We start from the raw sequence: 16,475 nt of genomic DNA, 5'->3' as shown, positions 1-16,475 counted from the left end.
TCTGCTGGTTCACTCCCCAAATGGCTGCAATGGCTGGAGCTGAGCTGATCTGAAGCCTGGAGCCAGGAGCTGCTTCTGGGTCTCCCACGCTGGTACAGGGGCCCAAGCACTTGGACCATCTTCCACTGCTTTCCCAGCCCACAGCAGAGAGCTGGATTGGAAGAGGAGCAGCTGGGACTAGAACTGGCGCCCATATGGCATGCTGGCACCGCAGGCCAAGGCTTAGTGTACTACTCCGTAGTGCTGGCTGTGACACCTTCAGTTCTAGTTAGCCATCTTTTGCTAGAAGTGTCTTCCCATCTTCTGGACTGAGCACATCCGTGTGTGCACGCAGATGTCTGTGTGTGTGTGTGTGTGTGTGTGTGTGTGTAAGGAGAGGGAGAGACAGATTTACAGTTCTGCTCTGAGCTCCTTGTGATTGTTACAATGCTCTGCCTATCATTCCTTAAGCTCAGTATGATTATTTTTATTGCTACAGTATTTGGTTTCAAGCAATGTACGAATTCCCCCTTCCCACTCATTTTGTGATGTGAAATGCCTCATTACAGAATGAGTTTGCTGCTGATTGTACAGTTTAGTGTTTGATCTTTTTTGTTAACTGCAGTCAGGTGACTCCACACAGGGTAATTAGATTAACCTGCCCCTCCTCTGCTCTACTGAAACAATATAAAACCCAGGATTCTGTTGGCACATGATTTTCTTAGATTAATGATCTTGGAGTCGCTGTGTGGAAATTTGCATTGCTCCCTACAGCTCTGAGAAATGAAAATGCCCAGCTGTCTAAAAGCTTTAATCAGGAAATGAGCATGCAATGACATTGTTTCGTCGTGGGCTTGGAACAGTTTCTTTGTGACAATGGCGTTATCTGGGATAGAAATGAATGCAAACATTCTTTCCGCAGCCAGTAAACAGGTGCTTTCTTGTTGGTAAAATTTCAAGAATTTCTTTACTGGGGAGTGGCTTTCAAATCATTGGCTCTCACATTGGTCACTACTGAAAGTTGATGCTAGAATTGTTTTCCTTGTCGTCCCTCTTTGCAATAAAAGTTTGTGGAGCAAGAGCGGAGCAGCCTTAGGGAGCACACTGGTTGCATGGACCATGTAGGGCAGCTGCTAGGAATGGGGATTCTGTGCAGCACTGCCTGGGCCAGCCCTTAGCCAGCCACTTCTTGCCTGTGTGCTTGTCCCCTCTTAAGGCCCACTTTCCCCATCTGTCAAAGAGAGACAGTGACGGCCCCGTCTTAGTGTGGCTGTGAGCACTCAGTGTGTTATTCCATGTGAACCATTACAGCAGGACCATGCTCCTGGTACACTCTTCATAGTTACAGTTGGAGCCTATATTTGTTAGAAGACTTAGGGGAATGGAGATCATATCCAGTTTATTCTGGTTTGGAAGATCCTAGTGCATTTAACTTTTTTTTCTCATTAGATTCTTAGTCTTAGAAGCAAATGTGACCGGAGGCAGACACTGAGTTAGATGTGCACGGTGCTTTTGCTTATGTCTGCCATGCAGTAGGTACCCAGGTATCTGTTAAGAGAATGCTTGCACCAGTGGTAATGGCTCCCGTTCATTGAGGGCCTGGGGATGAAGGATGAAGGATGAAGGAGACTTCCTGCCTACCTGGAGAGCCTCGCTGAGTGCCTGCGGTCACACTCCCAGTGTAGCTCAGTGAGGGTGCTGTGACAGGGATTCCCAGAAAGGGCCACAGGTGCATGCTCCGAAGCACCAGCAAAGCCGTTACAAAGACAGCACAAGTGGCTGTTGGACCTTGGCTGTCACTTCCTCCTCTAAAAAATATGTCCCCCAAGAACAAGCTTTACTTCACATGCAATCCAGCAGTTCCTGTGTTTGGGAGGCACGGCTTTGTGGAGTAGGTATGATGTTAGCAGAAGTACTTTACAGTTTGTCCGGAAGAGGCTGGGGAAAGTGGGGAAAGTACCCTTCCCTTAGGGAACTCAATTTGCCATTGTGTAATTCATCTTTGAGAGCATAATTAACCAAATCCAACCTACTTAGCTGTTATTACTACTTTCACTCTGGGCATCAAAGAAAACTGGGTTTTACCTACAACACAACTGTAAATAACATTTAAAACTACGTGTTTGTATGCGTTTTATTTTTCTTGATATCATGCCATTAGTTATATTTACATCTCAAGAATCTGAGTTGTAGATCATAGAATTAGAAAAGACAATTGCTGACTGTCTGCTGCGAACGCTTGCTTTCCTGTCTTCCCTGCTAGATGAAGTGTATAGACTGGAAGGAGTGCTTTCTGTAGAACTCCGTGTATGTCCCTGGTCAGCGTGAGCACTACTACACTGAACAAGCAGTGGACAAGACCCAGGCAAACTCTTATTTTGGGGGCAGTGTGTAGTCAGTAGTTGATGATTGTGAAATAGTGAACATTTTCATTATGACGTCAGTTAAAAGGGACAAAACATATGCTGCCCCTGCCCGTCAGCCCCGTGGCTCCCTTCTCCGAGGCAGCCCTGGTTACCATTTTGTTGTGACTTCTGACAGCTGAGGACCCAGTGACTCCTCACTGTATCCTTGCAGGAATGACACAAATCTCCATGTTGTCGCTGTTTTGGACTGAATTGAAAATACTCCTCCCCCATCTGTAGCTAGTCGCCTTGCCTCTATTAAATTGGTCACTCACTTGATAAATATTTATCAAGGGCCCACTAAAGGCATGCCCAAACAACTGGTTGTGATTGACCCTCTCTGATCCAATGGTAATCACCTAGATGTGTATGGGGCGTGGACAAACATAAGGACACAGACTATCCCACAGGTAATGGCGTATGTCAAGCAGGCAAGCTTATCTCTTACAGGTGCATGGCCAGCTGTTCCCATCTCTGTCCAGTATCTAGCATTGGCTGTACTCTTGGCAGTGTTCATTGCCATCCTGTAGATCGAGAGCTCCTTGCTCTTGTTTTCCTGCTCTTGTTATTTTCCTGCTCATGTTATCAGAGATTCTTGGGAGATACTCCTGCAAATAAGTGATATTTCCAATATGTACTGGATGATCAACACAGAAGCATCGCAACAGGTGTCCTGTTATTAAAATGTCCTTATTAGCACTGGGCTGAAAATGTTATCGGTATCTTTATGATTATACTTCAGAGTACTTTTCTATGTGGCAGCGTGTTTTGTAAAATGTAAGAAAGCCTGTGTGGTGTCAGACACCAACATGGTTTAACAATGTAATTTTTAGGGGAACTTGTAGATATTTCAAGCATATAACAAATTCTGTGGTCCCACCAACCTGCTTTATCAACTCCCCTTATATTTTGCCATCTTTACTGTGTGTGTGTACATAAAAAATCCCCTTTTACAGTTCTTGTTCATGAAGTTGGTGTGTTTTGTGGTTTGACAGCATGAATATTTTCTTTCAGACATATATATATATATATTTCTGAAATATATATCAGAACCTTCCAGATGCAGCTGAAGTTGCCCTTGTACTTTGCCATGGCCCTCAGAATACTTTATGTCCCCTCAGCTGTTCTGAGACAGACTGGCCTTTTGTGAAGGGAGCCAAATGTTGGGAAAGAACAGTCTCTGCCCCCAGAGACTGCTCCTCAGGCTTGCTTTTTGCCTGTTGGGGTGGACGTAAGGAGGTATCATGTGGGTCGGAGAGCCATGTGCTCCTTCTACGATTCTGTATCCATTTGTGACTCTTGATCAGGAGATTTGGTATAGGGGTTTGTTTTTAGTGATTTCCTTTTTCCTGCCAGTGGTCATTTTGCAAAAATGGTTTTCCAAGAAGACACAACTGGGACCCCAAAGCCATGTGTGACTCAAAAGGAAGCCTTCCCTCAGAAACATTTAGACCAGGGTTTAGGGGAGGCTTATGAAGGATGTCTGCTTGGCCTGCCTGCTTCTACCCTGTGCCGAGGGGACCCTGGGCAGCCTCATTCAATGCCCTTAATGCAGAGGGATGTGCCAGGACCAATATTCCTGGCTGATCAAGGTGGCACTGAGCTCCCCCTGGTGTCTGTGGCACTAGTCTGCCCTTTGTCCTGTATTCCTGGTGGCAAGAGGAAAGAACAGGAGGAGAGCAGTGGAGGGGAAGAGCAAGGATGCCGAGGCAGGAGGTGGTCCATTTAGCTTGTATAAATGAGATGAGGTGCCCCTTGGCTCACCAAGTTCATAGCCTGCATCCTGCACGTTGTGACTGCCCATCCCCTACATGTTCATCCCAGGGAGGTTTTCACTACCTGAGATGAACATTAACATACTCAAGTACTGGTTTTTCATGCTTTTGACCTTCTAGGACAAAATATAACACATTGTTACTGAAAAGTATCAGTCTTCTGGCTTAAGTACATGTGTTGTTCATTTCTGTTAAATTAGTATACAGTAAAGTGCAGAGTTCTTAGAAGTACAGTTCATGGAAGTTTTTGGTAGGTGTACACCTGTGTAACCAACACCCAAACCAAGTTACAGAATATTGTGATCCTCGCAGCAGGCTCTCTCTTATCACTCTCCATCAGTACTTGCCCAAGGGTAACTGTTATTCTGAGGTCTCTCATCAGAGATTAGCTCTGCCTGTTGTTGAACTTCACACAAAGGAAATCGCACAGTAAGTAATCTTTTGTGTCTGGCTTCTTTCACCTAACATTATGATGGTGAGGTTCATCTATGTCGTTATGTGTGGTTCTCTTTGTGTGGCATATGCTCTTTAATAATGACAGTAAATAGTCAGTTGCTCTCCAGTTTGCTGTTTGATCATGAAGACACCTCTGTGATGGCACATTTGGCATTAGGCATCTTTTACAGTCGAGAAGAGGACTGTTAGAGACTTTATGTATTACCCAAAGAGCGTACACCTAATAGTAATGTCAGGACTACGTCTTTTTTTTAAGCTGACTCATAGCATCTTTCTCTCCATTTATTGCAAAGCCCGTGCCTTCTACCATTATGGTTGGTAGAAGACATAAAGGATGAAAAGGTGGAGGATGCCCCTCCACCTTCAAGTGGACTTTAGTTGGTGTTTTACTGTATGGTAGTTTGGTTTGAGATGGACCAGGTGATTTGTGGAAGTTCAGAGTCAACCCAACACCAGCACCTGTATGTGTAGTATATAATGGATGGAGAGTGAGAGCAGAAAAGACTTGGGTGACTTGGGTCAGCAGCCGGCTGCATCCAGACAGTTCAGCTGTCAGAGAGCAAACTCTGTTGGGTTAGTTCCCAGCTGCGTGTACATCGAGTGATTGCCCAGAAATGCTGCTGTTTGCAGGCCACTAAGTGTATCATGGAGGAGTTTGCTAGACTGGCATTATTGAGGCTTTTGAGTTTCTGGATGTGGGTGAGCCATCTTGGGCTTTGCTCAGTGTAGTACCTTTTAGAATGAGCAATGGTGTGAGAAGTTCTCTTCTGAGGAAGTCCTTGTGACATGGCTCAAGTCATTGAAGCATCGATTCTTATTGATGGCCTCAGGTTGCTTGTACATGCCGAGTTTCCATTGTTAAGGCATCAGATTTGATATAATGAGAAGCTAAATTTCCTTTGTCTTCTAGAGAGGTTTGCTGATAGCTTGTCGAGCGTGTCCTGTCAGGCAACTAAAATCATTCCTGATTGATACGTGTACATGGGGGCATCCATGTGCATTTCCATGGTCCACAATGTCCCATCTACCACTGCGGATAGCAGGGCCCAGGTTCTTAGTATGTGGTTAAAAACCTGGGCCAGGTGCTCGGGAAGCTGAGATTGAGGATGGGGCCTAGAATACCCAACCCCTGGATATCCAGAGTCTCAAGACCTGTATCAGAACTGCGGAGAGCTCCAGGTGCGTGTTTGCAGGCAGCTGTAGACAGGTAGGAGAGGCTCTGGTGCCGTGTGCAGCACCTTCCTGTGTGGAAGGAGCTCTTTTGTGTGGACTTCACAGATCTGGGCTTCAGTACTCTTGGGCTTATGGGTAAAGCACATTGCATTCTTTAGGCTAAGGTTCCCACTGGAGGTACAGACAGAATGGGTCTGCATCTTCCTCCCATCTATAACCATGACACTGGTTCTTGGGAGGTGAGGTATCAGAGAATGCTATCTAGAAGGTCCAGAATTTCTTCTCTGGGCCAACTCTGCCTCTTACCAGCTTTGTGGCCTCTGTCTGGTCTTGTGTCCTCTCTCTGTCTATTCTAACTATGTGTAGAACTATGTCTGGCATGATCATTTTTTTTCTGACAGTATTATTGTAAGGACCTAGTGAAAGACTATCTACTGAAGCATACTAATTTATATAAGCCACTGATAGTGGAAGCTTGTATCATTGTTAGCATCATCACCTATCTTTAGAGCTTACTGATAAGAGTCCATGACATCAGAATTCTCTGTTGTCCAAGAAGTGTATCCTCAACAGCTTATATTTGCATGATAATTGGCAACATGGGGTCAGATATGTTTAGCTAGAAGCAAGTACCAGGGATCTGTGGCATGATGTGCAACTTGAAAAGTTTTTGAATGAAAGAGGTTGGCCTGTGGTCTTTTGGAAGCAATTGGAGATTTCAGTAGGGGAGTGCAAGAGCAGACATTTGCTTTAGGAGTGTCTCTTGTGACAATGTGGAGGTTGAACTGGAATCAGAGACACCGAAGGCCAGGGAGACATTAGTATAATGCAGGCATGACTCGGGAAGAGTGGTTAAGAGATGAGTGAGCTGTGAGCATAGGTTGGGTTTCAGCTCTAGTTCCTGGTTATTTCCTTCTCTCTCTGTGTCTTGGCTTGTGTACCTGTGAACAGGACTGTTGTGCAGGTTAGAAGTTGCACTCTTAGAGCAGAGTGTGGCCTGTGGTAAGTACTCAGATATTAGCCGCTATTCATGTAATTCCTCCCCTTTTTGTTGTGGTGAAAATATATCACATAAAATTTATCATTTTAAAAAAAAAGACTTACTTATCTGAGAGGCAGCGTTACAGACAGAGAGGGAGAGACAGTGAGAGAGGTCTTCCATCCGCTGGTTCACTCCCCAGTTGGCTGCAACGCCCAGAGCTGCGCTGATCGGAAGCCAGGAGCCAGGAGCTTCTTCCAGGTCTCCCACGTGGATGCAGGGGCCCAAGGACTTGGGCCATCTTCTGCTTTCCCAGGCCATTAATTAGCAGGGAGCTGGATCAGAGGTGGAGCAGCCGGGACTCGAACAGGCATCCTGTGTGGTGCTTCAGGTGGTGGTTTAACCTGCTGTGCCACAGCGACACCCCCCAAAATTCGTCATTTTAACTGTTCACAGTATTGTATAACTGTCACCAGTATATTTCCAAAACTCTTTCATCACCCCAAACAAAAACCTTGGAATCGTTAAACAGTAGCTCTCTATTCCTTCTTTCTCTGCTCACAGGTAACCTCTAGTCCACTTTCTGTATCTATGAATTTGCCTATATCAGACAATTCATATAATTGAAACCATATATTTTCCTTTTTTGTTGGGCTTATTTCACTTAGTATAATATTTTTCTTTGTTCAACCATATTTTAGCATGGATTGGAACTTTCTTCTTAAGGTTGAATAATATTCCATTGTGCGGGTATACCACGTCTTGTTTATCCGTTTATCGGTTGATAGACACTTGGGCTGCTTCCAACTTTGGGTTATTGTGAGTAATGCTGCAGTAAACCACATACCTATTTGTGTCCTTGCTTTCAGCTCTTTTGAGTTTGTCCCTAGGAGTGAAATTTCTGGTTTATATGGTAATTCTACATTTAATATTTTGAGAAACTTCTAGACTGGTTTCCGTAGTCATAGTACCAGTTTACACTTCCATGAACAATATATAAGGGTTCCAGTTTCTCCACATCTTTGTCTATACTTGTTGTTTTCTTTTTTTGAAGATTGATTTTATTTGAAAGGCAGAGTTACAGAGAGGCAGAGGCAGAGAGAGAGGTCTTCCATCCACTGGTTCACTCCCCACATGGCTGCAACTGCTAGAGCTGGACTGAACCAAAGCCAGGAGCCAGGAGCTTCTTCTGGGTCTCCCACATGGGTGCAGAGGCCCAAGGACTTGGGCTATCTTCTACTGCTTTCCCAGGCCATAGCAGAGAGCTGGATCAGAAGTAGAGCAGCCAGGACTTGAACTGGCACCCATATGGGATGCCGGCACTGCAGGTGGTGGCTGTACCAGCTACACCAGCACGCCAGCCCCAGCACTTGTTGTTTTCCATCTTTTTACTCTGGACACCTAGTGGATGTGAGGGATATATCATTGTAGTTTTGATTTGCATTTCCTTCATGGTTAGTGATGCTGAGCATCATCTTGACCATTTGTATATTTTCTTTGGAGAAACGTGTATTTACGTCCGTTGCTTGGTGTTCGTTTTCAAGCCTATATAGGAGAAATAGAGAAAAAACAGAGATTGAGGAAGTAGATATAGCGAGACTCGGTGACTCATTTGTAGGGGGGTTGATGCTGAATTTTCCAGTGTGGGTAAGTGGGTGAATGACAGGGTGTCAAACAAGATGGCCCCTCCCCTGGGAGAAGGTACAGGTGGGTGGAAAGGTGTTGCTTTTGGGTGGAACTGCATTCAGCCTGGGAGTTGCCCAGCTAGGGAGCCTGCAGAATTCATTGCCATGTCCATGTGTCTGATTCGTGTCTCTGAAAAAAGAATACAGGACATGTTTTAAGTTGTGTCTCCTCCTTGCTTCCACCTTGGAAACAACTTAAGAAAATGGCTTTTTATTCTACTTCTGTAACTGGCAAATGTAAACAGTTTTTGGATGTGAGGTCTGTGTTGTGGCAGAGAATTAAGCTGCCACTTGTGATGCCACCACTTGCAAAGCCAGTATCCCGTATCAGAACGCTGGTTCGAGTCGTGGCTGCTCTGCTTCTGGTCCAACTTCCTGCTAATGGGCTTGGGAAGGCAGCTGAAGATGACCCAAGTACATGGGCCCTTGCCACCCATGCAGAGGGCCCAAATCGAGTTCCAGGCTACTGGTTTCAGCCTAGTCCATCCCAAACCATTGGGGCCATTTGGGGAGTGAACCAGTAGATAGAAGATTCTATCATTCTTTCAAATAAATAAACAAATCTTAAAATGATAGCAGTCATTGGGGGAACCACGGAATATGGGGTCTATGGAGCAGCCTTTTTCTGGTGCTGGATTCTCAGCCCTTCAGCACCTGCTCCTGATTGGACGCGTCCTTCCCAGCCAGCCGCGGTGCTTTGCTGCTCTGAAGCCTCCGGGGGGTGGGGGAAGGGGAAGACTGCTCTTGAGAAAGGTGCCTTCAGAGGCCTTTGCCAGTGGCCACCCCAGCCTTAGAACGTTTGCCCCACCTCCCTCACCCTGTCCCAGCCTGTGCCATTAGCGGTTAGTGCTAAGCAAATGCTGGCCGTGTCACTCCTAGCCCACTGCATTCTCTGAATCCTTCCGTGGCAGACTTGGAGGTTGTATGTGTGCACAGTCACATGTGCACTGCAACGGAAAATGAGGTTTTGGCAGTGGTTTTTCCCCCAAAGGAGCAGCCGTTGGGGAAATGAGTGTGCTTGGTGGCGTGTTGTCTTTACTTGTAGAACCATAGCAGGCTGACAGCCATCACCAAGAAAGCACCCTGTCGTGTGGCTCAGGCGGGTGGTGTTTGCAGATTGTCCCCTGATGCCGTCTGCCTGTGAAGTTACAGGAACCCCCGGCGCCTGCTGTTGCAGCGGTTGCTGGGGCTGCTGGTCCGGGTGTCCGTGTTCACACACGCACATGGCATTGTGTGGCGTGCGGAGGTACCACTGTTGGCTTGGGGCTGAGCTTTGCCTGGTTAGCCTTCTGAGATGCCAGCTGAAACTCTTCACACAGCAAAGCTCCAGTTTCTGGTTTCCGGTGGGGCCCTGGTGAGGGGGGAGGAGGAGGAGTGGGTGAGGCTGCTGAAGCGAGCAGAGCTAGCAGTTGGGGAACCTGTGCTGGCAAACCAGCCCACCCTTGGTGTCAAGCTGTGGGGGAGTGGCAGTGGAAGCTTCTGCTGTTTCCTTGCGCGCTCTGCCCAAGCCTAATCATGGCTCCCTATCAAACTTGCCACCTTCACGTGTATTCCACAGAGAGCCCGTTCTCATTTCTCACCCTTCATTCTTTCTATAGAACACATCCCTCATTCCCGGGTCCTCCCTGCCGTCCAGCCATGCTTCAGGTCTGGTGCCTAAGCTTTCACTTTTCCCTGAGTGGGTGTTGATCATGGGTTCAGACAAGTGAGAAACCACCTTGCTGCTTTAGAAAGATTTCCTGTGGATAGGTCTGTACTTTGTGAGTTAACTATCACTTTTTGGCTGTAAATGCTTGGGAAAAGCACTATGAAAATTACTAAGGTAATCTGAAGACATTATACCAGCCATCAGGCTTTAAAAAGCCAAATCTTAAACTTTGGTAAGAGTCCACCTAGAGCAGAGCTCAGCGAACTTTCTCTGAAGGGCCAGATATTTTAGGCTTTGGTCTCCATCGCAGCGGCTCAGCCCTGCCCCTGTAATATCAGAGCAGCTGCCTAAAATACCTTAACACACAGTCACGGGGTTCTAATGGAAATTTATTTACGAAAACGAGTGTGGGCTATAGTTTACTGAGCCCTAACCTAGAATGAGAGTCTTTTAGCCTGTCAAAGAGTTCAAAAACCAGAGGAACTTGATGACTAACTGAATTTAAATCCTCTTCTTTTGCATTTAGTGTAATGGTGAGTTTGGGGATTGAGGAATATACTTTCCTAGATCCCTGTTGAAGAATAGAAATCAGAAGGCTTTTTTAAGAGGCGAATCTGCTTGACCAAAGCTTATCATTGTTAGGAAAGTAGGACGGGGGCTGGCGCTGTGGTGTAGATGCAGCTGCTACCTGCAGTGCCAGCCTCCCATACGGGCTGCTCCACTTTCGATGCAGCTCCCTGCTAATGTACCTGGGAAAGCGGCAGAAGATGGCCCAAGTCCCTGGGCCCCTGCCACCCATGTGGGAGGCCCGGAAGAAGCTCCTGGCTTTGGCCTGGACCACCCTCAACCGTTGCAGCCATTTGGGGAGTGAACCGGTAGATGGAAGACCTCTCTCTCCTTCTCTATCTGTGGCTTTCAAATATATAAATAAATAAATTAAAAATAAAGAAAAAAATAGTGTGACAGGCTGTGCCTTAGAGCTGCATGGTGGCTTTTCTGTGTCACTAATTGACTTTATGGTCACGTGTGATGGCCATAAGTCAGATAAGGTGGTCTCACCATCCTGAACATCATTCTTTTAACTAGTATCAAGTGCTTCTTTAATAAATGTAAGGAAAAAATCCTACAGAAATATAGGAAATGGTGCTTTTAAGACCTCCTGTTCTAATAAGTTAACATTATGGTTCATTTCTAGAAAACTGAAACTTAAGACAGTCAAGGAAGCATCCTGAAATTTCAAACTACAATCAGTTTTCCTTTTATCTGTCCTCACAGGAAATAAAGAAAGACATGAAGAAAGACCCTCTCTCCAGCAAAGCTCCGGAAAAGCCCATGCAGGAAGTGTCCAGTGGAAACTCTTTGCTGTCTTCTGAAACCATTTTAAGAACTAATAAGAGAGGTACGGAAAACGAGGAAGGGATCCCTTTTTCAGACGCAAACGAAACCTGGAAACTTCTAGGTGCACTCTGTTGAATTTTGCATTGCTGAAAAATTGAATACGGTTTGCACTTTCGGTTTTTGGTATACATTTTGGACACACACAGAGCAAGTGACTGTATGGGTCTAGTAACTATAATAAAACTTTTTTTGATGCCAGGAAAGTGTACTAAATTTCTAAATGATGGTTTCTCTAGGACTTTAGCGTTTGCTTTCTTTTGATGGATGAGAGGTGAATTTAGAGTGCTACAAAGCAGGCCTGAGCTGTGCGCGCCTGCGCGCACTCTATTTTTAATTGAAGGGAATTTGATCAGAGTCTTTGTCCTTAGCACAGCCCCGCCCTCAGTGGTTTACTAGGCAGAGCGTGTGGACACATCTGGCTAGCCAGGAGACCTTTAATGGCCTTGTTTTCCCTCTGCGGAGACCTCAAGGCAAATTTTTAGGTTGTCAGGTTGGGGGAGTTTGTTTTCCCCCCAGCCCTCCCTTGGGTGATTACTGTGGGTTGAAGTGATGTGTCAGAGTTGGCGAGACTGCAGAGAGACCCTCGCTCGGCTTTTCCTGCCCTGGGATTGCATCGTGCCAGCCTCTGTTAGTGTCCCACTGCTGTTGGCTTTTCAGAGGCTTATGTCTTCCTTAAAGAGAAATCCGGGCCTGTGGAAAGCAGGAGCAGGAAGTGTAGTAGCAAAGGGTTCTGTTAACAGGAGGAGAGGAGGCAATTTGCATAACCATGGGGAAGAACAGCTTATCTCTCATAAAATTTAGACAGTGTAAGAATTTGTCCAATAAACTGCCCATTGATCATCACTGGAAGCATTAGCTTTGTGTCTGTCTGCCTTCCTGTCTCGCCCTTTCCCCCTCCAGCTGTCCCGGCTTGCATTTCCTTTTTCGAATTACTCAGATGCATTATTGGCTGGAGGCCCGTATTGGTTAGCAGCGATCGGATTTTCTTTCCATCCCACCAAAGCACGGGACTTCCCATTTTAAGAATTCAGCATACTTGGCTGTAAAGCTACACTTTCCCCCAAAAGTGCCTCCTGCATTCGTGCAAATGAATTCGCGGACTCGGGAGGCCCGCAGGCATTGGACGTGGGAGCTTTCTGTGTTTCCCAGCCATGGGTGCTTGGAGCCCTCCCGGTCCTCTGCAGCTCGCCGGGGTCTGGCAGCGACGCACGTGGTGACCTCTCCTGCCAGCCCCCTTTTTGGAAAGTCAGGAAGAGATTTCAGATAATTCATTAATTGAAGGAGAGAAGGAATTAATTAAGGTAAGGAGTGAAGGTAATTATGGGGATGAGTTCAGGACAATTCCCTGAGGACTTTGAATCAGCAAAGGAAGAGGGCTTCTCAGGTCATTGTGGCTTTACCACTGAACACTTGGCCTTTTGAGTGCCCCCATGGATTTGCTCGTTCACCAAAGAAATGGAGTGAAAAGGGATGGCTTACTGCCTCGCATTCCTTTTTTAAGCCTTTCCCCTTGGCCCATCCACCTGATCTCTACCCACCATTTAAGGCTAGGCGTCTGGTATTCCGAATGTACCAGTACTTGTGAGGGCTGAGTGCGTGGAGGCGGTCGGTAAATAGGAAGCACGCGACAAGCCATCTTCATTCTGTCCCAGGCTTCACACTGACCTCCTGCGTCACCTGGGCCAAACAGAAGCTTCCAGCTCAAGGGGAGCATTGTATACCAGGACCAGGGGCTGCCTTGGGCCCTCCCCCGCCCGCTGAGACTAACGGTATTCTGCTATGCCTTACAATAAACAGCGGGTGGGGACAGATTGATTGGCCTTGTCAGGCCAGATAAATAGTTCATTGTACTGAGCTCAAAAGCTACATTTTTTTCCCACCCAAAATCAATGAAAAAACAGTGTTTTCCCTCTGAAACAAGGATCAGAGGCTAAATCTGTGGGATGATTCTGCTTACTTGTAAACACTTCCGTCCAACTCAGTTTTAGTCTCATGGGTTATGATGAACGACCCGAGTCTCCCACTCGCGTTTGTTTGCGTGCAGCTTTATCCCTAGAAACCTTCCGGATGTTTTGGCTTTTAGTGTTGTTATGGCTGCTGGGGAGGACAGTTGCTTTCAGGATTTATTAAGAGCCTGTTTTAATTTGCTAACGTGGGATCTTCCTTAGAGTATATGAGTCCACCTTGTGGTACAGCCTTGGGCCCTGGGAGAATTTAATAGAATTAACCTCTGTTGGTTTCCTTCAACTTGATCAAAGATGAGATGCCTATTTTCTGTATTCGGGCCTTATAATGTGATACAGGCTTGGAATTGGTTTAATAAAGAAACATTGAAGTCTATTTCTGAGTCTGAAATCGAACCACTTCACTGGGTCCTGAACTTGAGATAGACCTAGCTGAAGAAGTTTATCCAGTTGTGTCCAGCTGTTTTTTTTTTTTTTTTTTCATTTTGTGACATACCTCACTTTGCAGCTAGGCAAAAAGATTGTAGTCCCTCCCAGTGTGGGATAACCTCACCCTTCTCAGGCACCTGCATGAAGTCAGAAGATACCTCAGATTTGAAACAAGCTGTTTATAGACTAAACGGAAGGCTGGAACTGCGGAAACATTAGTTTGAGGACTGATTAGTTTGAGTTTTCAGCCTTAACCTTTGCAAATGACTACAGAATTGATTTAGGAATAGTGGCATGACTTCATGGGCTTTTCATTTGAGAAAAGTATGTGACAGAGAGAGAGAGAGAGAGAGCGCAGATCCAGATCCAGATCCTATCCTCCCAGCTGGCCTGGTAGCCATCAGCTGCGTTTTCCAGCCATTGGAACTTTAGGGTTTTAACTCTGGTCACAGTGAAGGAGCTTCCTGTTTGAAACAAACCTTTCCTGAGGGATGAGAAATCATTTTTCATTTGAATTTGTAGCATGGATGTTAGATATCCTAAAGTTATCCAAGACTCCAAAATATTGATGAATTGCCATCCGAAAATGTGAAAACTTTCCTTGGAAATGTCATTCTCATGAACTGGACAGAAAAGAATTAGCTGTTTTATTCTGTGAATGATTTATTCTTTTGTGTCTTCTCTCATTAAAACCATATAGGAGAATGATAGACATGCCTGAATTGGAATGTTGATATATTCAGGAATTTTTTGGAAAAGTATTCAAACTCTGCACTTGGAAGCGAAATTGAATAAAATAGAATTTTAAATAGTTAATAGGAAAGACCATAATATATATTTGAAAGTGAGGAGTGGATTTTGCCCATTTTAATATTTAAATTAAATTAATATCATTTAATAATATTTTCTGGGCTGGTGCTGTGGTGTAGTTTATAGGGGCCAGCATCCCATATGGGCACCAATTTGAATCACAGCTGCTCCACTTTCTGGTCCAGCTCCCTGCTAATGTGCCTGGGAAAGCCGTAGAGGATGGCCCAAGTACTTGGGCCCTGCACCCACATGGGAGATCTGAAAGAAGCTCCTGGCTCCTGGCTGCAGCTCTGGCTATTGCAGCCATTTGGGGCACGAGCCAGCAGATAGATGACCTCTCTCTCTGTCTCTGCCTCTCCTTCTCTGTAACTCTGACTTTCAAATAAAGAAATAAACTTTTTTTTAAAAAAAGAAAAAAGCAAACAATGAAAAGAAATATTATTTTCTATTTGAGTTAGAATAAAAAATTACTTGATTTAGTCTTTAGGAAGATTTCCCAACTAACTTTATCCATGGGATTGGTTAAGTATCCAGGCTGTAATCGGTCCCTTACGGGCCTGCCTGAGGACTGGGTTCTATTTCAGGGCTCTAGTTTGCATGGTTAGCAGAACACTTGGGGAAGATGCGGCTCTGCCTCTCTCTGAACCCCTCCTGATGCCTGTAATTTAGGATGTTGCTCCTACTTCACTTGGTGGTGGAAACAAACGAACATTCAGTAGCACCTGTTTACTGCATGCCTGCTGCATGCCTGGTTCTGTTGATGCTGGGAAAGATGGAAAGACTAGGAAAACACCAGCCAGTCCTGCCTACAAGCCGTTCCGTCTGTTGTATCACATGGGGACTGTTGAAAAAGTGCTGTACATTTCTTTTTGATGGCAAAATTGGGGTATGTCTCTTATTTACTTCTGTCATTCTGAATGTGAAGCCACTCCGTGGGTTTCTGGTTGGCTTTATATGTCCTTGTTTCTATTTCCAGTTTATCATGAATTCAGTGTTTGGTAAGTCTCTTGTATTTTGCACACTTATTCTTTGCTATTATTATTATTATTATGCTCTCCTGATATAAAATGTGTTTTATAATCATCTTTTTAAGTCGCTCTGCTACTTTGGCATCTGCCTCCTGACAGATAAACTGCTTTTACCATCATAATTTAAGGTTTGTTATGCATTTGCATTTTACTGCCCTTTCCAGAGATTAATGTGGAAAGATCCTATGTTTCAAACGATGTTATTTGTAACAGGGCTAGCTCTGATGCTATGAGGTGAGATCTTCTGTCTAACATGAGAGTCCAGTGGAGCTGGGGAGGGGGGCTGCCCTCTGAATTGGTATGTGGGTATGACTTTGTGAACTTTGCTCTGTGGGTTCGTTTCTGGTGTGTTTGGTCCTTCCGGCTGGTTTGATTCAAAATGTTTCCTTAACAGAGGGACCAACGGCTGCTCTGCCCCTGGTGACACACTGTTGCTTTAAAAGATAGCATAGAAGTTCTTCGGAATTCATTGGTATACAGATGGGGGAGACACCCATGCCCTTCCCATTAATCTGGGCCTCATGTTTGCCACACGGAAGGGCTCTCCATTTTGGTCTGCTGCCTGTAGCTGTCAGAAGTTTACTGATTGTTGATCTTTATCCTGTTTGATCACTTCTCACTTCAGTCTCCAAACACCTGTGACCGAGTGCCCTCCCTCACTTGCCCCCTTTCCTGGAAAGGGAATCATTTTTGCCCAGCTTTCATTTTTTTTTTTAGCTTTTATGTGGCAACCTGGAGTAGTATTC

The 16,475-nt window shown here is 45.4% G+C and overlaps 1 protein-coding gene across 12 annotated transcripts in view; it reads left to right on the top strand.

The window, feature by feature from the left end:
* The window catches only part of SH3KBP1 (SH3 domain containing kinase binding protein 1), a 382,152-nt gene that overhangs the window by 131,790 nt on the left and 233,887 nt on the right, over window positions 1–16,475 (top strand). For all 12 annotated transcript variants that reach the window (XM_070067164.1, XM_070067168.1, XM_070067166.1 and 9 more), the window contains one exon: window positions 11,376–11,499. In XM_070067164.1, the coding sequence (XP_069923265.1) occupies window positions 11,376–11,499 (124 nt within the window). The remainder of the gene's footprint in view (window positions 1–11,375; window positions 11,500–16,475) is intronic.

This window comes from Oryctolagus cuniculus, chromosome X, assembly GCF_964237555.1.
Source record: "Oryctolagus cuniculus chromosome X, mOryCun1.1, whole genome shotgun sequence".
In the NCBI taxonomy this organism is placed as follows: Eukaryota; Metazoa; Chordata; class Mammalia; order Lagomorpha; family Leporidae; genus Oryctolagus; species Oryctolagus cuniculus.
The sequence above is the reverse complement of the archived record's forward strand: the minus strand, read 5'-3'. Positions and strand labels throughout refer to the sequence as shown.